General features: G+C 34.3%; 1 protein-coding gene across 5 annotated transcripts in view; it reads right to left on the minus strand.

The window, feature by feature from the left end:
• Positions 1-25,130, minus strand: part of LRP1B (LDL receptor related protein 1B) — a 2,480,145-nt gene that overhangs the window by 1,322,084 nt on the left and 1,132,931 nt on the right. For all 5 annotated transcript variants that reach the window (XM_007494117.3, XM_056797188.1, XM_056797186.1 and 2 more), the window contains one exon: positions 24,088-24,345. In XM_007494117.3, the coding sequence (XP_007494179.2) occupies positions 24,088-24,345 (258 nt within the window). The remainder of the gene's footprint in view (positions 1-24,087; positions 24,346-25,130) is intronic.

A 25,130-nucleotide genomic window follows, 5' to 3' on the forward strand; every position in this document is an offset into this window, starting at 1 on the left:
TCTTTTAGCAGAAGTACAAGCCAAAAGAAGGCAAAAAAGAACAAGAACAAGAAACACATGTGAAGGAAGATATCCTTGTTTTTCAGAGCTCTGAGTTACTTTGAAAGATAGAGGTGGAAAAATGTCATTTAAGAATTCCAGTGAATGTCTTACAAATAGCCAGCAGTCTGGAAAATGCTGCAGTTAAATTTGCCTTTTATTTTAATCAAAAGCATGTATTAGCAGTATCCCTATGTGATGCTAAACAATGAGACTTGGAGAAACTCAGTCTTTGCTTTCAATATCTCCTTCTAAAAACCTTCTTCAATCACCACATCACTCAGTCAGCACAATCTGTAAAAGAGGAAAAAAGGACCAGGGCGAGACACAGAGTTTTGTGTTTGTGCGTGTGCACATGTGCCCCAAAATGTTGTTAGAATGAAATAAGGATGAAATGAGCATCACAGGCAGCCTTAAAGGGGAAAAGAAGATACAGAAAAAAAAGAAGCAGCCTCAGGTTTACAAAAGGAAGAGTAACATAAGGCTCTCTTTATTTTCTTATTGGATTGCATTGACTTTCTAGACATTCATCTGCAAAGTATTGCAGTGAAATTTGCTTTTATTTTAATGTTTTCATCAAAAGTGGGTATTAATGGTATCCCTTTACAATAATAACTCAATCTCTGCTTTCAGTCAGAACCATCAAGCCTTCCATCACTATATATATATAGTAGTCAGAAACAGATTTAGAGGGGATAGGACTAGGGTAAGACACATAGAGGTCTGTGTGTATGTGTGTGTCTGTGTGCCTGTTTGAATCACTGTGTATCTGTGTGTCTGTTGTGTGTCTGTGTAAATATGTCTTTCTAGGTTAGGGAGAACTCTGAAAACTGGTTAAAGGGAGAAAATAAGACTGGAATTAATATCAACCACAAGTTTGGAGAGAAAAAGAAGGAATAAAAGAAGCAGTAGCCTTAGGGACAGCTAGGTGGTAGATAGAGAGCCAGGCCTAGAGATAGGGGGTCTTTGATGCAGATTTGGCCTCAGACACTTCTAACTTTGTGCCTCATGGCAAGTCTTTTAACCCCAATTGCCTAGTCATGACGGCTCTTTAGCCTTAGAACTGATATTTGGTATCTATTGTAAAACAGAAGGTAAGTGTTTTGTTTTTGTTTTGTTCTGTTTTTTTTTTTTTAAGCAGTAACTTGGGGTTATGTAAGGAAGTATAAGAAGCAGACCTAAGACTTTTTTTTCCTTATTTATTCTGTATTTTCCTATTTGTATACACACACACACACACACACACACACATATTCTCTCTACTGCTAGAATGTTAGCTTCTTGAGAGCAGGAATTTTTCTTTTTTTTTCCTGTGTTTCCCTAGTGTATAACCATAGTGCCCAGCAGATAATAGGTCTCAATAATTGCTTATTGATCAATTAAATCAATACTTTTTTTTTGAGGAGTAGTGGGAAGATTTGTTGGCTAATTGCCTACATGGGAGCCTCAGTTTTTTTAAAATAGAAGCTGAAGATTCTACCTCCCTCTCCAAAGATGCAAAGTCCCCACAGATTAAAACAAAATTATACCCTGTATTTACAACACTCATTAAGCACTGTTTATCATGACATCTTATGAGTTTGGTTACTCTGAAGGAACTCATTTTTATTTTATAAGTTTAAACCAAGTTAACCTTATTTTAGGTAGAGCAGAGACTACCTGAGGGGAAAGGACCAGCTTCAGAGTGAGACAACTAACCACAATGGATACCCCTGTTTATACTCTGTAGTCAAGAAACTTCGTATAAAGTTATAGAGAGAATATTGACGCTCCAGTGCCTAGCAGAACGATCACCTGTAATCCCGAGAAGCTGTGGCATGCACAACAGTCACATCCCAGTAAACTGACACAACAGGTGAGCTAAATCAGGTTGAGGGTAACCAACAGGACAAAAACCTGCTGGTGAGTTAGGAGAATGTGTATCCTGAGCATGTGAAGTCTATCCCAAAGGAAGGGGCAGATGAGAACAATTTGTTCCAAAAGTCATGAAGATGGTGGAAAGAAGTTCTATGGAATGCTTAGAACTTGATTAGCCATTAAATAAGCCAAGGTCATCCACTTCATCATAAGTCATCACCAGTCACACTGACTTTGCTTCACACTGGACTTTGCTCCTTATGAAAGAGAGAATGAGCCCAATTACTTTGTACACTTATATCCAACTTATGCTCCCATAGGAAGAAATCATTAGTGATGTAATTTTTGTCTTCTTCAAGTATGAAAAACAACAACCAGATCATTCTTGAGTAAAACCAAGTTATATAATCCCTGAGCTGGATCGACAGTCTTGACCATTTCAACATATCTTCTGCCTAACTAGATGAATAATTATTTAATATATTAACTATTGGTTATTGAGCAGCTTCAGTCATGTTTTCTCCATACTTAATATCCTAGGTTTGTGTTTATATATTTTATATATATGCATATATATATATATATATATAGAACTAATGGCAGATATATATATAACTGCCATTAGTTCTAGAAGATAATGTAATCATACTTTAGTAAAGTACTCATCTAATAATTTTTAATTAGATATAGCTCCTTGTGATATCAGCTGGATTCAGAATTACTTACAAAGTTACAAAGCCAGAAAGATGTTTTGTTTAGGCTATGAAGGAGAAAGTATTCTTTTCTTTGTAGGCTTTTAAAATAACATCAATTTGTTCTACTTTAAAAAACACAATACATAAAATTTTAAGGAATATATATGCATATATATATATATAATACATCCAATATATATGTGTTTAAACAAGTGTAAAAAATTGTGCACAAAAACATATTTTAAATGTATTTTTATATAACACCTTTAAAAAGTATATAAAGATATAAAATATTTGCATATGTTATATGTATAAAAACCTTTTTAAAAGTATTTTGTAACGGTAAATATTTAAAAAGGTATATCATGACTTTTGAAGTGTTGATAGGAATTCCCTAAATGTTCCTCTCCTTAAATAAAGGTAGTAATCCTTAGTAAGAATGATTTATTTATATTTTTACTTTTTGGGGGGAGAATATAGTTCATAGTAGATGACTTCTATACAATTCTGAGATTGTATAATTCTGTGATTCTGTGTTACAAAAGAAAGTTTTGTATTTGGTAATTAATAAAAAAAAAGATGTTCCGTTTTTCTTTCCTCATCAAAGAACCTACAGATTATAAAATATATTTTGGCAATAGTAATGTTAATCATAATACTCTATACTTCTTTAGTTTTTAACTTTATAATACAATATAATATTTTTATACTTACACCATCTTTTCTCAAGATTTTCCTTTAATCTCATTTCTCTAAACCATATTTGTGGCCACTACCCAACTCCATTAAAGTTCCAGTTTTCATTTGACAAATGATTTCCCTGTCTGTACATATATGTCCAAAAAGGATACCCATGGTCCACACCACATGTATTCAGACATGATGGTGCCTATATTTCTGGTATCTTGACTTGAATATTATAATTCCTTCATTTCTTAAATTTTTGGTTTATTTCTAATGGTGGTACCTTTTGACATCCCTTTCCCTCCATTTTTTAATAGTGACTTCCTATATTCCAGATTCCTGACCTCCCAGCTCTCTGGTTATTTCATTCTATAGTCAAAGATTTTGGAGTTTCTGGACCTGACCACACAAACTTTTGCAACTTTCCAAGTTTTACCTTCAACTTTTTCTGTCAAATCCAAAAAGTTCTTGAGTAAATTACCTTACAAAATATTTGTGAGTGATATTCTTTTAAATATTATCTATACATACACAAACACAGAGTTGTTGTAAGGCTTAAATGAGATAGCTGGAAAGTACATTCCACACCAAAAAGCATTATACAAAGTGTTGTAGTAATACAAGTTTGTATTGGTAAATGTTTAATAATCAGGGCTTAGGATGAGGAGGAGAGGGGAGACATATACACATACCCTTTGATTTATCTATTTCTAAGAAGGGAAGGCTAATTCCTCTTCCCCCCAAGTGGTTTTTGTTTTCTATTTCTGCTTGTAACATGTCATTTCTCCTTTATGAATTTAGATGCTATGTCATTTGGTGTATATATATATATATATATATAATATTAATATTTCTTCATCAAATATGGCTCCTTCCTTATCTCTTTTAATTAGTTCAATTTTTACCTTTATTTTATGAGATTATAATTGCTACTGTTGTTATTGCTGTTTTTTAACCTTAGCTGACATGTAGTACATTTTACTCCTCCACTTTACCTTTACTCGGTATGTGTCTTCCTGTTTGGGATTCTGACATTTAATCCACTCTGATCTCCTCCAAAATTTCATGGAGTTTATCCTATTCACATTCAGAGTAATAATTACTGTGTTTCCCTCTATCTTATCACCCAAGCCTCATCCTCTGTTTATACTTCTCTTTCTCTCCTTTCAGCATTTCTATTTTCACAAATGTTTTTTACTTTTTTAGGGAACTTCTTCATTTAGTAAGTTTTTGTTTTAAGCTCTTGATTTTTCCAATTATATTCCTAATTTTTCTTCTAAATTTCTTATTATTTGTTCTATCATTTTTGGAGCTCTTCTAGTTTGGACTTGACATCCTTTCACATTTTCCTTTTAGGCTTCCTATATCTTCATTTTTGTATTGATGTCCTCTTCTCAGTTTCTTATTTTGGTCATCTCTCATGATGAGCATCAGGCTTTTTCTCTGTCTTTTTGCTGAATTAGCAGTTATTTTCCCCTTGATTTGTCTATATACTTAACCTTTGGTTCTGGTAAGGAGGGAGTATTGTCCTGCACTTATACTGTGCTTGGTTTTGGCTCAGCTGTCTTAGTCATAGATTGAGCCCTCTACAGGTTAACCTGTTAAATGGAGGTTTATAGCTGTTCAATTCTGCTGGATAGCGGAGTCCTTCCCTATCCTACGGAGGCTAAGTTTTATTGGTCTGAGTTCCTTCCATTATTGCCTATTCTGGGTCATCACTGGCCTCTATTCTGACTGAATCATGTAGGATTTCTTCCCAATGCCGCTTATTCTGTATTATCTAGGTTTCTACTCTTTCCTTGCTAAGATGGGACCTAGTTGGCTGTTCTCTTTCCCCTATTGCTTGCATTATACCACACCCAATTTCCAGTAAGGATTCTTTAGAGCTCCCTCCCCATACCCCAGGAAAATGAGTCCTCCAGGCTTTCTCTCCACATTGTTCTGGGCCAGAACATTATTTCATTGTTCTTCTGTTGGTTCTGTCACTCCAGTATTTATTTTGAGGTATTGTTGTTTCAGAAACTTGGAGACTGAGGCTGGCTTCAGAAATTTCTTACTTTGCCCTCATGGCTTGATCTAATGCTGCTGCTTACACACACCCCCCCCCCCACGCTTTTAAATTTAATCTGCTTTATTAACACTTAAGACTAGACAATCAACAATAACAACAAAAAAAAATAAATCATGGCCTGATTTGTAAGATTGCCAATTTCTGAAGTTTAAATGCTCACACTGAACATTTAACATTGGGCTCTCATAAGTCAGATGAAGTTGGCTCATGCACCTTGCATACATAACATACCTACTTTCTTCTTTTCAGAAATAGAAATGTTTTTGGTTGTAATGTGCAATCACTTAGTTTGTATCAAATGTTATTGAAACATTAAATATTAATTTTAAAATTTAACATTCAAAGCATCTTCAAGATCAATGTGGCTGCTTGGGTATGCATAGCAAGCTGCAAGAAGGACATTTTAGTTGATTCTTATTTTTTTAAATATGTTTAGAAGACAAATCCACCATCTCTATATTAAATGGAATTAGTTCATTCTAGCTATAAAGCTTAATTTTTTTGTCCCCAAAAAAGATAGGACTTGGAAGAATTTTTAAAAAATAGATTTTTTGTGAAATTTGTTTGTATGTATGATTTGTTGTATAAAATATAACTTGCATTTACTTGCATAAAACTTTAATTTTTGAAGCATATAACTTAATTTGTGACTGAAATTTATTTTGTATGTGCCTTTGTATTTAATGTGTATGCTGATAAGATAGATTTTTCAGAGCAACGATTAGAAGTAGTTAAAAAGAAAATTCAAAATAATGGAAAAAATATAAAATATAACTGAAATAATTAAAACAAGTAATGGATTTTTTAAAAAAAATGACACTGTCAGTGATTAATTTATCCAGAAAGTTAATGAGTGTGAATTAATTCCTAAAAGGAGATTTTTAAAAAGCTAATAAATAACTTGGTCAGAAACTATCTAACTTGCCAAAAAGATAAAGATGTCTGAAAAAATGTTCATCATATTACAAGAAACACTAGTTTGTCAAATCATGGAAAGGGTAAAAGAAAATTATGAGCACCATCATTTCAAAGAACATAAAGAAACAAGAAAAACTTCAAGAAAAAAACAGGTTAAAAAAGTATGGCAATATGCATGTGTGTATATACTTGTAATCTATATGTATGTATACACACAAACATATATATGTATATATATAGTATAACTGAGGGAGGGAAAGATAACAAAGGCCAAAGATGTGGAAGTTTTTCAGGCCTCATTAATAGATAAAAAGATAACTATAAAAATCCTCAATAACCATTGACTCATATATCCAATCTCCCATATAGACAAAATTTTTATTAAAGTATGAATCAAAGGCATCCTCAATGATAGTGTAACAACCAAGTTTTCACAAACGATATTCAAAATAGGACCACATTATTCCCTTTTCACTGTTAACTGAATGAGAATATGATACCAAATGTTTATTATTTATTTATGAAAATATGAAAAAAGGTATTTCATTTCATGAAATAAACCAATGTCATATGATATCCTCTACAATAGGCATTTCCCACTCGTATATCAAAATTCACCAACATAATCCTTTATTTCACCCTCTGATTTAAAAAAAAATCAGGTGAAGCATAAAATATGACAATATGTGCTTACAAAATCTACTACTATGATAAAAGGCATACAACACAAATTCTAGGTAGAGTATAGGGATGTCCTGTTAATGTTGAAGTCCTCCAAATGTTTCTGTTTTTTGATGACCATTGGCAGATGGCATTAAGCCCCAGAGCAAATTTTTGAGTCTTCTGGCAATTATTAGCAACCTCTAAAAAAGTCTGACTTACCTATCTGCAAAGGAATGATAAAGTGTATGAAAACTGTCTAGACATGATATTTCAACATGAATTTGAATTGATACCCTATAAATATTGCTGAACAACAATTTCTGAGAGAGACAGACAGTAGAGAGATATAATGAAATGAACCCAAATTTGAACAGAATGAGGAAAGCAGGCTGGAACATTTTGGGGAAAACTACAAAACTCCTCTTTACTGACATCAACATACTGACATTTCCACAAAACTAAAGACCCATCTTTTCCATACTTTTGGTATTATTCTATGTTGGCAAGACATGGCATACAGCTTCTTCCAGAGAATTAAAAATAAATATCATACAGAGAACAATTGCGAAGTATATGGTGGATGTGAGGAGGATGCCATTTCTAAACTATTGGGTAACTCCAAAGAAGAACAGGAGTAAAGGAGATCATCAAGGAACTACAAATTAGATTGAGAAGGTGAGCTGGTCTTCTTGCCATAAGGGATGATAGAAAAACAAGCAGCATGGACCACTGGTACTTTGGCAATGTTGGTAGAATTTAGGAAAGCCTCCAACACATTGAGTGGAACCCTTGGGATGAACTTATGGAAAGACATGAAAAACACATAGGATGCACAGGAATGAATGAGAAAATTCGTTTTTTGTTGTTTTGTTGGAGAAAATTCTCAAATTAATGAGATATTTGGAGTGATTATAAATAAAAATAGATAATAGATGCAAGAGATATAGCTATAGATGAGAGACAGACTTAGAAAAAGATTGACAATAGATCTCTGAGGAATCTCCAGCAGAGCCTATGTGAAACCATTAGTATATTCTCGCTTGAGCAGAAAATGTCAGGCAGTTAATGTTTTCCCAACCTCAGAGCCTCTGTAGATGTAAATAAATGACCCCTTCAATCCCCTGTCCATCAGACATATATATTAGCCCCAAACCAGCACAGATGGCTATTGTTTCCCAGGGACGTTGTCCATGCTTGTAATCACATTTGTGGACCTGGTAGGATACCAAACTCTGAAAGAGAATACCAGTGAAAAATTCTCTTATTTTGATAAGAAGAAATTAGAAAAAAATATTCAGGTCACATATACAGTGACAAAACGAGAGACTCTTAACAATGGATTCTATTATATTTATTTTTATACATTTATGAAACAAGGATATAGGAAGTAAGTTATACAACAGCTTCATGCTATCCTCCTGCACAATATTAACTTGGAAAATGTTTTTATGAGTTTCAGTTTTCATATGCTAATATCTGTTATCTGACCTGAGCCAATATATCAATATTATTAATCTTCTAGCAATATTTCCAATTAAAGTTCCAAAAGTATGATGTGAGAAAGAAATGATTATTTCCTTATATATGGGCAGAATTTCTTAATACTAAATCACTTCATAGATTAAGGTTTAAAAAAAATAGTCACTAAAAATAAGTAATCATCCACATAAAATGTGAAATGTGGAGCTAATAATATGGGTATGGTTTATTTATTTTCAGCTGGAAATATCCAAATAATTATTTTAGTTCTCCATTTCCCTTCAATTGTATAGATGTATAATTTAAAAAAGGGGGGGGGAAACCAACATTTGTTGAGCATTTCAAAACAATCAGAGGTTCAAAATTGCAAACTGGATTGGAGAATTGAGGTGATTATTGGAATCATTCAGTCCTAAAAAAACAACTATGTCATTGCATATTTTGGGCAGAAGTTCTTTTGTTGCTATTTTCTCCAGATGCTTGGAATTGAGAAGGTTTCCTAAAGAAGGGGTATTCTATCAATTAAGACACAACATATACATATATACCACAAATACTCACACCAATATATGATTTAGTGAATAAAATCCCTGGCTATGTCCTGAGCAATAGAAAGTGACTTGCCACACAGTTCATAATAGTCACAAGTGGGTCCCTGATGTCTTCTTAACTACAAGCCCAATGGTCAATCTACTATAGGCATATTTCCACTATTTTTATCAAATTATTTAAGATAAATAATTCAATTCTTCAAGGCTTTTGCAGGTTTAGACATTCAAAATTATTTTTTATCCAAAATTCTTAATACAAATATATATTACAAACTTATTTCTACCCATTTCTGCTCAATTTAATTCTACCCATGAATCAAATCTTCAAACCCCCCAGACAGTGAAACCAAGAGTTTGTAAAGAAAAGAGGGCTCAAGTAGAATCTATTTCATACTTATTATGTTGTACTTTTTAAAAATGTCAATTAAAAAAATAAAACACCTAAAAGTAGTTCTGTTTGGTACTTCAGAACACCTGCATTTCTCTCTTTAGGTAACAAAAGGGGATACAATTCTTAAAAGATGATTTATTTTCAAAACCTGCTTGTGCCTGCCACTGGGATTCAATGATGCCACCTTTCTTTTACCCAAGAGATGACCCCTTCTTTGATGACTGTGAAGGTAGACGAATCATTTCAACAGTCCCTGAAATCACTTCAGAGGAGACAGACAATAGACTGGACATAATGGTGCTCCTTAGAGAAAAGATTTGAGTCTATTTCTTAAGTAAATGGATGACTCCAAGAAAAGATATGAAGTAATAGAAATCACCTGGTGATCACTAATGTGAGGAAGTGAACTTGATTATCAAAAACGGGACAGTGAAATGTGGCCACATTAGCCATAAAAAGGATTAAAGACATTCCCAAAGGAGAAGGAAAATTTATAACACTAGTAAGACTTTTAGAGCTACTGGGCAAATTTTATGATACTCATAAGGGACTAGAGAAAACAGAGTTTGGGAAGGGGGTAGAACTAGTATAGGGCTTTTTAAAAATTTTACTTTTATTTTTTCCATATTACCTGTCAATATAATTTTCAATAATAATTTTCTGATTTTGTACTCCATTGTCTCTATCTCCCACCCATTCTGACCTCTTCCTAAAGATGGAAGGTAATATGATATAGGCTGTAGATGTGTGAACACACAACACATATTTTCATGTTCATCATATTGTGAAAGAAGAAAGGGCTTGTTTTGAAAGAACCTAGACCAGTCCTTTTGGGATACAGATTTACAATAATACAAAGTAATATATCTTAGCAATCAATAGACCATTTATGAAGGCAAAAATCAGAGGATATTTCAATATAGTTCTATCTTTACTTTTCTTCCTAGAGCCAATCCTTTTATGAAATTGTTATAAGCCTCAGCATTCAAATGAAACTAAACAACACAAACTGGCTCTTAAGATTAAGGAGAACATTTTATTTGCTTAATTAATTATACTTGTCAACTCAGATTCTCACATAGCCTAAGCAACTTCACACCTAGATTTTATGTACCAGTGGAAACCCAACTTCTTTGAACTAAATGATATTCCAAGGTGCAGAGAAAACACAGAGAAATTGGGTTATTTACTAAAGGGTCATATATAAAGTAAATAGCAGAGTCAGGATTTGAACCCAGATTTTCTGACTTCTATAACCTACATACTTTACACTATATTCCTAGGAATTCCTAGGATTCTAATATTAGTAACACATTCTTTATTTAAGAGTAAGAGAATTACATTATCTATGCCAGAAAAGTGAGGTAAATATTTTTTTCTCCTTTAAGATTGAAGATCATATTCTTAACCTCTGATTGGTGTATTAGTCACCATCTTACTTACTCTGTTTGCTCCCTCCCAAAGCAGGATAATTAGATGATTAGATTTTGTAGTAAAATAATAAATAGATAACAAATAGAGAAATAGTGAAAGAAATAGTTATCCTGAATTAGAAAGCACCAAATTCCCCATGGGGGTGAAGTGTTCTGAGGTAAAGAGAAAAAAATGTCAGATTGTTTCCGGTAGAGTCCCATGGGTCTTAGAATTTAATCTGGAAAGTGGCTTTCTAAACTAACTCCTTCATTTGGCAAATGAAGAAATTTAGACTCAGAGGGATTAAGTAGGCAGAGTTTAAGAATATCTAGTTTAGTATAGTAGGGCATTGTACCCCCATAAAGTCAGGAAAACTATTATCAGAGAAATTTTTTGCTCCCTTACATCCTCATGACTCCTAACCCAAAACATCCGATTAACTCCTATAAGACCCTGAGAGGATTGCCCTCCTTGAATTGTCCTTTAGATTTAAGATGGACAGAGAGATGCACCTCCAGGCTACACCTCGATACTATCGGGCTGTATCTCAGATATCTTTCATTTCCCTAAAATATGAGAGGCATCTCCTTTATCTTCAGGGGGACTCTAGTCAGATGACCAACCCTACACACACACTGAATGCCTGAGTGTTTACCACTCTAGAATCATGTCCTCACCATGACACAGCATCACATCCTCACTGTTGTAAAGAGTATTTAATCCCCAGAATTGATGTCATCTGGGTACAGCTTTTCTATCCATGCTGTCCTCCCAAGGAGCAGCCTTCCATCTTGCTGTTCCAATCGTACTATCCTGCTGGCCATTCTCAGCATTACTTTCTAAATTAATAAATTTCTCTTTTTATTTTTAAGCTAAGTTTTGGAGTCTTGCATTCTTACAAAAGGTATCCTTCCTGAACCCCAGGGGTTCAATGGTAGTACCCCACAACAAATAGACCACAGGGCAAAGATTCAGAGACACCTGGACTTAGATATCACTTGATCCAGCAACTATGTGACTCTTGGCATACTTAGTAACACCTTTAGTCCTCAGTCTCATTGTGAGTAAAATGAACTCAAAGACCTTGAAGCTGTTTAGTGTCTACATCTATGTTCCTATAAGTAATTTCTTAGACAGATAGTAAATGGAGGAACTTGGATTCAAACAACATTCTAATATCAAACACAGTATTCTTTACAATGGGTTCTGGGTTGGCTCTTTGCCTTCAAATATTCACGTTTTATATTCTGTTAATTCAATCAAGGCTGATCATATTTTGAGAAGTTTGGATTCATGATTACCAAACAGTCTGAAACTGATTAAAAAAAAACCCTTAGACTCTAATATATTAGTTTATAGCAAAGGATTCCAACACTAATAAGTTACATAAAATATGTATTATATTGGACAGCTAGATTGCTCAGTGTTTAGAGAATTAAGCCTAGAGATAGGAAGTCCTAGGTTCAAATCTGAATTCACAATTCCTAGCTTTATGATCCTAAACAAGTCACTTAATCCTCATGGCCTAGCTCTTATTGTTCTTCTACCTTAGAATCAATACTGATTCTAAAATGGATGGTATATCTCAAAAAGATTGATCTACTTTCTTTCAAAACAGATCCATCATATGATAACACATGGACAGCCTATATCATATTTCCTGCCATCTTTAGTAAGGAGGTAGAGAACACAGAGTACAAAATGTCAGAAAATGATTATTAAAAATTCTATTGACATAATCTGGAAAAAATAAAGTAAAAAAAATTAGCTCTCTCCTAGTTCTACTCCCTCCCCCAACTCCTTTTTCTTCAGTCCCTTTAAGAGTATCATAAAATTTGATCAGTAACTATAAAAGTCTGAATATTTGTACCTACTACTCATAGCACTCTCCTCTGGTTCTTAATGTAATAAATAATAATGTAATAAAAAAAGAACCAGAGAAATATAATGAATTCAGGGGCTGACAGTACTCTAAGGCTTTTTTTTAAGTAAACAAACTCAATTAAAAATTAGGAGATGGAGGTACAGAGAGTCTGAGTGACTTGGTTAAGGTCAGACAGATATCTCATTGCAATGTCACGACTATAAACCAAGAATTTCTAAATTCTATTAGTGGTCCTGTCCAGTATATACTCTATTTTCCTTTTGGGTTAGAGAAGAGAATCCAGAATAAGTATGAAAGAAATTATACTTTGAGAACTGAACCTATTGCAACTCACTGACATCAACTGCTCGGAAGCTCCTTTTAGACCAGGAATTTTTAAGCTTTTATGCTCTGGACCTCTTTGGCAGTCTGGCAAACGTATGGACTCCTCCCAATAATGTTTTTAAATGTATAAATTAAGTACATTGTATTCTGAAAGAAGCCAATTATATTGGTTATCAAAAGATTAAAGATTTTAAGTTTGCACCCCCCCCCCCCGAAATTTGGTTAAGGATGTTTATTCTAGACTAAGATTTTTGACAATTAGTTAAACTTAATTAGAGACTATGGGGGGGGGGGGGAAGACCTAGTTCTACTAAACTACTTTCTCTAGAAGCATAGTGTAGTGGGATGAATCCTGGGGAGGGATCCCAAAAGGGATTCCAAAGACCTGGATTCAAATTCTATCTCTAATAATGATTATCTGTGAGACTTCGAGCAAATCACAGTCCCCTAGTCTCCTCATTTTTATTATTATTATGTAATATGGAGCAAAATCACTCTGCCATTGATATTGACTGAACCATATACAAAGTGAAGAGTTGTATTTTTACCTAATATGGCAATTAATGAAATGAGTTATAACAAAAACCTCAAAAGTATGAGACCAAAGTCTCTTGTTCCTTCCAAATTAAAAAAAAAAATTAGATCCTAAGATACTAAGATAATTAAAAAGAGGAGGAACATGAGAAACAAACATAAAGAAACAAAATTCAAAATTAATGTCTCACTCATTAACTATATTTAAAATAATTTTATAAGTTTATATTTTCATGAATGTTATCACTATTTTCCTCTTTTTCTTTTTTTCTGGCAAAATGAATTCTATCAGTGCAGAAAAAAACAGCTGCAATTTAAAAATATTGATTTTCAAATGTGTTTAATCATTTATTCATGGCAAGTAGAGCTTCTAATTGTTTGGATGCTCAGACTATTGGAAAATATAAATCTAGTTTTCTATTACAGCATAATTCATTATTTGCCATATTAGGAAGAAATGCACAACTTCCCTTGGTATGTGATACAGTATGACTGACCATTACTAGTGTGACACCAGATTTCATAATGGCATTAATAAAATAAACAGACATGTGAAACTGGGGAAGGGAACTGCCTAGGGGAAATAACAGTTCAGAATGACTTTTAAAATTTACCATCAGGCATTTGGTTTGAGAAAGGGAGGGAAAGAATGGGGAGAGGTGAAAACATTCAGAAATTTATGTTGCCAACTGTCTGTCAACTAACAGATACTAGACTGAAGCCCAGTTATGATTTCTGCTTTAGTGAGTAGCAAACTCATTGCCAAATGATAGTAAAATTATAATTGGGTCCCTTGTAACCTGGCATCCAAACTAAACAATAAAGAGAAATTTATAGAGGTACACAGCTATAACAGTCTTTTTTTAACTACATGTTTAAAAAAGCTTCTTATGAATCTGTTCTGACAGTAAATCATAAATGGTTATTTAATTCAAAGTAGTAAATTTATCTTCTGTTAATCTAAAATTTAAAGAACAATTTAATACCAATGTCTGGTAGTAAGGAGGCGAGGTCAAGCAAAAGGAATTCCAAAAGAACATAAGATGATAATGCTCAGACCCTTTGTTAATTCCAATTGTCCTTTCTCAAAAGCCCTCAAAGGATAGCTTCATCTCTTCATTAAGACCCCGAGTCCCAGCAGGAATATATTGTACTCTCAAGCTTCATAAAAAATGCCTTTTTCTAAGAAATACTGCTGTCACTGTTATGTTTTCACATAAATATGTTAAATAGCAGATAATAACATTATAAAGCTGAGTAAAGAGTTTAATAAAATATGAATTTACTTATAAAACAAGAAGTTAATAAATAACATTACAAGGAAAATGTGGTACAGTATCCTTATAGAGAATATATTTGTACATTTTATATATACTTCTAAATTCATATCACTTAAGTATTTGGAAGAAAATATTCTTATTCCAAATGGATTATACATATACAGATATGTATTTGTAATATGTATCTTACCCACACCCACATACATACAAATATACACAAATACATAAATATAAATTATCTGGAATAAAGATATTTTCTTTCAATCATATAGAACAGGGTGAGGGAATCAAAAGATTGAATTGGGTGTAGGAGAAAAAACAGACATATATATATAGTTTTTATTCTTGAAGGTCATATCATCATAACCCAGATTAAAACTCTGAAATTTTCAAATCAACTATCAAAGGACAAATAAACTTTATTGTGATACATATGACTTAATGGATAATCAAGGGTTGGCTATAGATATTTTGAACCCTGATCCCAAAGTAAATACAGTGCCTTATTGTTACTCTAATAATATTTTACTTACTCATAGGTTATCTGTTTGACAACTACACAGCAAATAGATGAGCTTAAAAAAAATGAAGTCATTTAGTATATGTTGGAACACACCCTACTCCCATAGCTCAATAGCACCAGGGCGTAGGTAATATTTGATATGGATGATAATAAGTTAACTACTTAAAAAAAACATTAAATTTGGTCCAATTTACTCTGCTCATCCCTTAATCCTTTAACCCACAGTACTTATTACAGTACCTTATTATATTTTGGGGACAAAGAGTTAAAAAATAAAAAATAGTATTGGTCCAAAAAGAATATATATTTTATTGGTTGAGACAGCATGTGCCTAAAGTAGAATACCCTAACATACTTTAATAGGGATTTGAAAACTGATTGAAATGAGTTAAGACAGACAAGCCTATCCTCTTAGCTTTTGAGCAATTGAGACCATTGTGATCTTTGAAATGTAGGGCAGATTTAAGTTATACTCAGGATTTTAAAAAAGCATACACAGAGGGTAGCTGTGTAGCTCTGTGGATTGAGAGCCAGGCCTGGAGGCAGGAAGTACTAGGTTCAAATCTGGCCTCAGACACTTCCTAGTTGTGTGACCTTGGGCAAGTCACTCAACCCCCATTGTCTAGCCCTTACCATTCTTTTGCCTTGGAACGAAAATGTAGTACTGATAAAAACCATACACAGTCTAGATAGAAATAGGATGAAAGGAAGCATCACAAAATATGTAACTTGAGTAGCAATAGCAGTAAAGGAATAGAGGAAGCAATGGATTAGTTAGAAATCATCTAAATTAGAGCAGAGATCCTTGTGAAAATTATAAATTTTCCAACCCAGAGGCTCTGAGTATTATGCTTGCATTAATAGTTTCCATCTAATATATGCTCCATAAAATAGCAAAGAAAGAGATTATGATCTGAAGGTCATTCTATTTCTTTTTTTTTTTTTAAACCCTTACCTTCCGTCTTGGAGTCAATACTGTGTATTGGCTCCAAGGCAGAAGAGTGGTAAGGGCTAGGCAATGAGGGTCAAGTGACTTGCCCAGGGTCACACAGCTAGGAAGTGGCTGAGGCCGGATTTGAACCTAGGACCTCCCGTCTCTAGGCCTGGTTCTCAATCCACTGAGCTACCCAGCTGCCCCCCATTCTATTTCTAATTGGCTAAAAGTGAACTAATTGTTATAATTTGGTAGGCTTGAAAATTTGAGAGTGGGAAATAGAGAGACAGAAAGACAGAGAAAGAGTAAGAAAGAGAGGGAAGGGAAGGAAAAAAGGAGAAGAAGAAGGAAAGGAAGTGGTGGAGGGAGAGGAAGAGGGAAGAATGATAGAGGGGGAGAAGGTGAAGTGGCATGAGAACAGAAAGCAGGGGAAGGGAATGAGAGAAAGGAAGGTAGAAAAGAGAGAGAAAAGGAAGGTTGGAAGCAAAGGAATAAGGAGAAGGGAGAGGGGAAAAGACAGGAAGGAAGGGAGAAGAAGGGAAAAAAGAAGCAGAAAGTGTAAGGGAGAGGAGTTAGGAAAAATGGAGGGACAGGAAGGGGATACTTACTACTAGGCTTAGAGAGAGTACTCAGTATCCTTGGGGCATTTTTCCTTGGACATCCACCCAAGGAGTCCACTGGACTTCTAGTTACTTCAAAAAGCACTTTCTCTTTCCTAACCTCAGTTAAGGAGATGGGGAGAGAAGGAAAGTTGAAAAGTCCTACTGTAAGACTTGAATAATATTTCTACTCAGATATATATTTCATACAGTTTATTAGTATGGGTAGACAATCATTCCTATACGTAAACTGACCACATGGTGCTTAGCCTGCCAGTCTCTTTCCTCCTTCCCTCCACCTGCCTGCTCTGAATCCTGACTTCTTCCTTCTTCCTTTTCCTCCTGGCTTCTCTCTTGATTCTCCCCCTAAGAAGCCCCAAACCTTAACCTTTATTGATTCACAGCATGTTGACTGATGCAAAACCTGGTGCAACTGTGGTATGTCAGGAACATTTGATAGACAGGTAAAGTTCCTCAGGAGGGGAAGGGGATAAAATTCCTTGACACAATTCCCCTGTGATCCTTTGGGAGACCAGTCTCCCCAATGGATCATTTAAATATAATTATAACCATAAATACCTTCTGGATAAAAGTACATACAATATTACATTTTTTCTAAAAGGGGGTTACAATAGTTAGAGATGAGAGTAAAATACAAAAACTGATTGATAGACACATTGACAAAATGCCAATTAGGGGGCAGTCCCCTTTGGCATAAGAGTTTACATTCAGAATAAGAATGTTCAAACCCCTTCAATTCAGTTCTTTTTATCCCAAAGTTCATTCTGGATCTTTTGATGCAGTGTGTAGCTTCTTCAGGCATCTTTACAGCACCTTCTCCAAAAGGATCCACTTTCTTGATTTTGGATGTTGGCAAATTTCTTTTCCTGAAATTTCTCCAAAAAATTTTACATCTTGCATTTTGTGATAATTACACAATCCCCCCCCCCCCAGGGTGTTGACAAATACCAGAATCACACTGGGATACATGACTGAGTTATGAGGTATATGAAACAATAGTCAAATGAAAAACAAAAACAAATCACCCAAAAAAATCCCAAATAAATGAGTAAAAATCATGAAATTCTCTATAAAAATAATAAGTAAAGGAATTATAAAAAAAAATAAAAATCTTACAAGTATAAAATTCAGAGTAAAAACTAAATAAACCTGTAACAGGTTCTTGAATCACAGTAACATCCAATTAAAGTGAGTTATGTCCCACAGGCCTGTAGAACAATAGCAGCAATATAGCACTTTACCCATTTGCAGCCAGGACTACAGAAAATTGCCAAACTATAAGAGAGAAAGGACTAAGTTTCAGCAGCAAATAGGAAAAATCATTCCCTGGTCTGATTTTACTGTCACTGTCAGGGATAAAAGGAGTCAGGATGATAGGCAACCTGAGGTACTTGACCCAAAGTATTGCATATGCAGCATGGTTCAAGAAACCTGCATCTTAACATACATCAAGCACTGCAACCTCGATTTGCAAACTAGGTTCAAGTCCTTTTCTATTGGAATAGAAGTTCAACAATCCTCCCTGGATTGGTTTTTGGTCTGTTTTGACCTTGTGTTACTTGGCACTTTTGTTCCATTCTCTTCGAATCGCACATAATCATTTAACAAAGTCCCATAACATTTAACAATAAATGGCAGGTTTCCATAGTCAAAAGCTTCTGGGTATGCATATTACTAGGGCTAATAGATACTGTAAACTTATACTGTAAACTTTATCCTTCAAGTAAAAAAGAAAAAACATTAATAATGATATCATGTACTTCAAGTATCACCAAAGTTAGGAAAAAAAGAAAGAAAAATGTCCCATTACAAACATAAAAAGAAAACTGGGTGGGATTTTTACTATCTTCTTGCTTAAGATTTTCAAATTTAGTCCATGTACCAGGCCTATCAGAACAGGCTCTCATAGCTTTTAGCAATGCATTTCTAGCCTGGCATTGTTGTAAGTAATCTTGCTCTGAATTTGGGTACCATTTGGGATCTTCAGTTGGCCAATGAGTTGTTCCCTCTCCTTGGGCCTGATTAACAAGAGAAAGAATGTTATTCCTTTCCCTTTTTGTTAGCAAGGCCTAGAGCAAATCTTCTACATCAAGCCATGTGGGATTATATGTGTGAAAAATGCTTTCAAACTTATTTATCACCACCACAGGCTCAGCTTCATAAGAAGGTGTTTTTTCTTTGAGTCTCTCAATGTCCTGTGGAGAAAAACGTGTATGATGTCTAATGTTTACTAAATCTCCACATCTGTTATATTTAGGGACAATTCTTAGAGGGAAAAGACCTTTATTTGAATCACCTGTGGCAACTGCTGCTTGGCCTGTGTTCTGGACTTCAGTGGTGTGGGTTGTAGTGAGGCTGGTAGGGGAAGTGAGTGGGGTCATTGAATGGAGCTGGTCAGCAGGTGGGGAGGTAGAGCAAAAGGATGGGGGTGAAGAGGGGGGAGAAGGACAGGAGTGAGTGAGGGGATGGGGGCAGGTTGGAGAGAAAGTCTGTAAGACTTGAATGATATTTCTATCCAGATATATATTTTATAAAGTTTATTAGTATGGGTAGACAATCATTCCTATAAGTAAACTGACCACATGGTGCCTAGCCTGCCAGTCTCTTTCCTCCTTCCCTCCACCTGCCTGCTCTGAATCCTGACTTCTTCCTTTTCTTTCTCCTCCTGGCTTCTCTCTCAATTCTCCCCCTAAGGAGCCCCAAACCTTTATTGATGCACAGCATGTTGACTGATGCAAAACCTGGTGCAACTGTGGTATGTCAGGAACATTTGATAGACAGGTAAAGCTCCTCAGGAGGGGGAGGGGAACAACTTCCTTGACACAATATGCAATACAATTAACTATTGCTTAATTACAGATACTCTTTCAGCATATATTTTAACCAAGAGAGATTTTGGTAAGAATTAACTTTACAAATAAATGTGTGTTAAATTATTTTTAAATGAATTTATTTATTTAATTAATTAGAATATTTTTCCATGATTCCATGATTCATGTTCTTTCCCTCCCCTCCCCTCTCTAGGAGCCAATGAGCAATTCCACTGGGTTTTACATGTATCATTGTTCAAAACCTATTTCCACATTATTACTATTTGCAATAGAGTGATCATTTAAATATCTCCAATCATATCCCCATTGAACCATGTGATCAATCATATATTTTTCTTCTGTGTTTTTATGTTCACAGTTCTTTCTCTGAATGTGGATAGTGTTCTTTCTCATAAGACCCTCAGAATTGTCCTGGATAGTTGTATTGCTGCTAGCAGCTCATTATGTTCAATTATGCCACAGTGTGTCAGTCTCTGTATAAATTTTCTCCTGGTTCTGCTCCTTTGGCTCTGCGTCAGTTCCAGGAGGTCTATCCAATTCACATGGAATTTCTCCCATTCATTATTCCTTTCAGTACAATAGTATTGCATCACTATCAGATACCACAATATGTTCAGCCATTCCCCAAACAATGGACACACCTTCATTTTCCAATTTTTTGTAACCACAAAGAACAGCTATAAATATTTTTGTACCAGGATTTTTCCCTATTATCTCTTTGGGGAACAAACCCAGCCAAGTTCAAGAACTACCAGACCAAGGAAAAGATACTACAAACTTCTAAAAAAAAACTCCAAAACATTCAGATATCATGGAACCACAGTTTGGATAACACAGGACCTGGCTGCATTCACAATGAAGAACTGGAAGGAATGGGATATGATATTCCTGAAAGCAAGAGAACTAGATCTACAACCAAGAATCAACTACCCAGCAAAATTGACTTATATTCTTGCAGGGGAAAGTATGGCCATTTAATAAAATAAAAGACTTCTAAGCATTCCTAAAGAAAAGACCTGACTTAAACAGAAAATTTGATGCCCAAACCCACAACTCAAGAGAATCTCCAAAAGGTAATTAAGAAATGGATTAAAGAAAAACAAACTTTTTTAAGGACTTAATAAGTTCAAATGATTTATATCCCTATAAGAAAAGAGGATATTGGTAACTCTTAAAAATTGTTATCATCAGGGTAGCTAGAAGAAGTATACTTAGAGGGGACAGTGACAAACTGTATAGGATGAAATACTTTGAAATACCATATGTGTGTGTGTGTATGTCTGTGTATATGTGTGTGTGTATGTGTGTATATGTGTGTGTGTGTTTAAACTAGAATTAAAAAAGAGGATAATACTAAGTGAAATGGGAAAAGAGATAAAATGGGGTAAATTTATATTTCATAAAGAAGTTCATGGGGGAGGTGGGAAGAAGACTAATACAATGGAAGGGTGAAAGAGGTTGGGAACAGGTAATACTTCAATCTTAAACTCATTGGAATTGGCTCAGAGAGGGAAGAAAAATCAGATCCATTGGGGCAGAACATTGTATACTGCCCTACAGAGAAGTAGAAGGGTAATAAATGGGCTGGTGGGGAGGGGAGCAATACAAGGGAGGAAGAGGGTGGGAGATAGTTTAAAAGGCACTATAGTAAGAGGGGATTAATAAGAGGAGAGGTGGTGGGAAGGGGTGTAACATTAGGGAGGGGAAAAGGGGCAAACTGACTAAAAGTGAAAAGTTGGAAGGGAGGGTAAAAGGGATAAAGAGAAAAGGCAGAATCTAAGGAGGAAGTCAAAATTTTTGAGTGTGAAATTCTTAACGGGTATCTTACTCTTAATGGGTAGAATGTTGGCTGTACTGGTTCTTTAAAATTCTCAGTTTGCTTCTCTCTGTATAAGTTGAAAATTAAAATAAAATTTTCTCTCTATAAACTGATATGACCCCAATCTTCTTTCTCTGCCCTACCCACTAATAGGAGTAGCATACACCACTATTACTATACCTGACAATATATATTCCAGTTTAAAAGCAATGAACTCTTTTGGAAAATTAAGAGTAGATGGGCAAAAAAAAATGGAAAAAAGCCCAACAGAAAATCTTTGGAAGAGTGAAAATGGCAAGTATTCAAGCCGACTTCAATCAGCTCATTATTTTTGCTTTTGGGGTATGACTGATTTTAAGTTATTACATATTCAAGGAATATTCAAACTTTATCATCAATTCAAGAAATGTTATGGTGTATAAACAGCCAATCATATTAAAATACAGATATTCCGTGACTCATTGATAAAATACTTAGTTTATGAGCAATGAAAGGGGAGCTCACTTCATATACAACCCTGCCCCATTCCCTTCATTAAATTACTTCCACACATTGAAACACTTTCCCCTCCTTAAAGTGATGAAGAATATTATATAGCTTAATCCTCACTTGATGAAAAATGATTTATTCTACTTTTAAAATGTCCATTGCATTTTTTCAGCTCAAAATTAAATCTATTACATTTCATAACCAAATCAAAAAGTTTCCTTTTAAAAAAGATTTATAAGTAATTGTTTTATAATAAAACACAAATCTAAGTTATACTTTCATTGATATATGGGGTTTTATTTGCTTTACATGACTCATTTTTAAAAATATATTTCACTTATGAGTAGAAATGTTTATTTTAAAAGGGCTTGTTCCTGTTATAAGGCATATTAACAAGGGAATAGTTTGTTTACAGATTTGAGATGTCTTTTCCTGGGCTTTTTTGACTGTGATAGGCACCTTTCTGTCTAGCATTGCGTAGGCCTGGGTCAACTGTAATGGTATTGGCTCAGTATTTACCTTATATCAAAGGGCCTGGGCTTGTGTTGAATAATTAATTAGAAATGTTATCAGCTCTAGGACTTCAACATCTGTGTGGGGCTAATGTCTCTGACATTCACAGATTCAAGGAGCCCTCCAGTTGCTTTAAACACTGCTACTGTTATTTACTCTTTTCTATAATAGACTCTCTATAGCTTCTTGGAAATAATCAGCTTGGTTAACAGCCTCAGGGAATTTATGACCTACTATCACACTTAAGAACTTGTCAATTATTTTAGTTCTGTTAAAAGGATCTCCAAAGCTTTTAACTGTATTCTAATGGAAATTTTCTTTTCTGTTGATATAAAAATGCATTCAATTACACCTTTAAAAACCCCATTTTCTTGTTTGTTGTCACAAACATATGATTAAATATAGCTAAATGACTCATTTAATATTATATAATTTTATATCTCTAAATTTGATGGGAATCATTAACTTCAACTCTTCCCTCTCATTGATTATACCTCGAAAGCCTTAATAAAACAAGATTATTTATTCTAAATTATGAAACCTCCCACACTTGAAAACTTTATACAATATTATTATAGCAAAGTCTTTTTCTCCCTCAATTTGACTATGAATATTTTTCTTTCCAATTACTCTATAAATTTTTATATCTAATGAATTATTAAAGTCATGCCTTGTAGTAAATTATAAAATAAACAAATACTGTGAAAAATTCTCAATCCAATTTCTTCAAGGCATGTCTCTATATGTATAAATGTGAATAGTATGTATCTGTCTATCTCTGGGTATGTTTGCATGTATGTAATATGTTTTGCATGAATGTGTTTATAAAAGATATCATGTTTCTTGCCTTTTCAGTTGTTCAAGGAAAGGGTGGAGAGAGAGGATTAGGAACTGAAAATAAAAAATTACACACACACACACACACACACACACACACAGACACTCCACACACAAAACATATATCAAGCATCAAGTTTCCTAATTAGCTACACATACATGCACATCCATGAGCATTTCTCTACAAAGGCAGCAAATTATAATAATGTGAAGATGGTTACTGTTTCGCTTATTCCAAAACTGATATGCAACACATTACACATCTTTGCAGTGCCTTTGGAAGTGAGATATACAAAAGCTCTCCTACTCTAAGAAAGATGTAGCAATCTTAGATAGTATTAGCATTAATTAGCATACTGTAATTTATACCACTGTAAACTTAATTTTCTTCACAGTTTTACAAGATACTGCAGTGGGTTGGCACATAATCTACAAGTCTATGTTGTTTGCTTATTCTGTTATTTTTTGTATCCTACCTTGGCTACCACATACCATGGTTGCAGCCTGTGAAACAAAACATTCAAGCAGCCAACATCGATTGCTGTGTGCATTTAGAAAGGAATCAGTATCTTCGACTCAATGATCAACTTCACCAAATGTTTAAATGCACAAGGAGAAAAACTGACGATAAATAAAACACTGGAAAATCAGAAGTCTCTGACAGTTTTCAATCATGAAAGGGAATCTGGTAATATTTTGGTCTGCAAAAGAAAACCATAAAGGATGAAAACACTCACTGTGGAGAGATGGAAGAATGTTGATTATCCATTCATCTGTTAATCGTCCAGTTTTTGTTATCTGGGTACATTTCAACTGATTTGAAGATTCCCTTGACTCAATCCAACAAACTCTACCTTCATTATAAATAAAATCCAAAGTGTGAATTTCCTTTCCTTTCCCTGAACTCAGGGCTGCCACTTTGCTTCCATTAAGATACAATATCTCAATTGTTTCATAATTTGCAATCAACAGAACTGGAGGCTTATCACTGGGTTCTGAAACAAAACAAAGAAAGAAAAGTGGTTATTAAAGAAAAAGAGAGAAGCAATTCATCACCTCCTTGCATTATTCATTAAAAATTAACATTGATGTTTTTAGAAATTACATCCTTTAAAGTAGGTGCTGATATGGAGTGAGTACATAAAGATTACTTTGTTTCTTATAACTCATGATGCTGTCTCACTGATTTTTTATTTCACTTTACTTCTTTGTAGTAAATATTTCTCTAAGCACTGATATCCTTCATTTCCTTAATAACATTCTTTTCTATATATGAAAAGGATGATATTAAACCATTTTCTGCAAATGAAGTGCTTTTAATTTTTTCTCTATTAATAATGATGAATTTGCTTTGATCCATTTATAGCTTCTAGCCAAGGCACCCCCAGCAACCAATGATATGTTTTTTTTGAGATGGATGTATGGGGTTAGGAGCACAGTCTATGGAGCAGAACAGAACTAAATAGCCTAGAGAAAGAGCAAACCTGTAAGTTTGGCCTCATTTGCACCATGATCTAACAGAAGTGCTGAGCCATACATTTCATTAGAAGCTATAAGCAGAAATAATGATTTCTAAGCTCTTTCTTCCAATACTCCTCTGAATAGGGTCCTCCTACCATACATTAAGGGAACTGAGAGACCAGAGGTTAGGGCAGCTTATTCAATGTCACATTTCTGAACATGCATCAGAACTGACATTAGGACTAATGAGCTTTTGATGAACACTGCCTGGGTGTCCAATCTTTCCATGTCACAATTTTAGAGAACCAGAAAAGCACAT

This window comes from Monodelphis domestica, chromosome 4 (genome assembly GCF_027887165.1).
Source record: "Monodelphis domestica isolate mMonDom1 chromosome 4, mMonDom1.pri, whole genome shotgun sequence".
NCBI lineage: Eukaryota > Metazoa > Chordata > Mammalia > Didelphimorphia > Didelphidae > Monodelphis > Monodelphis domestica.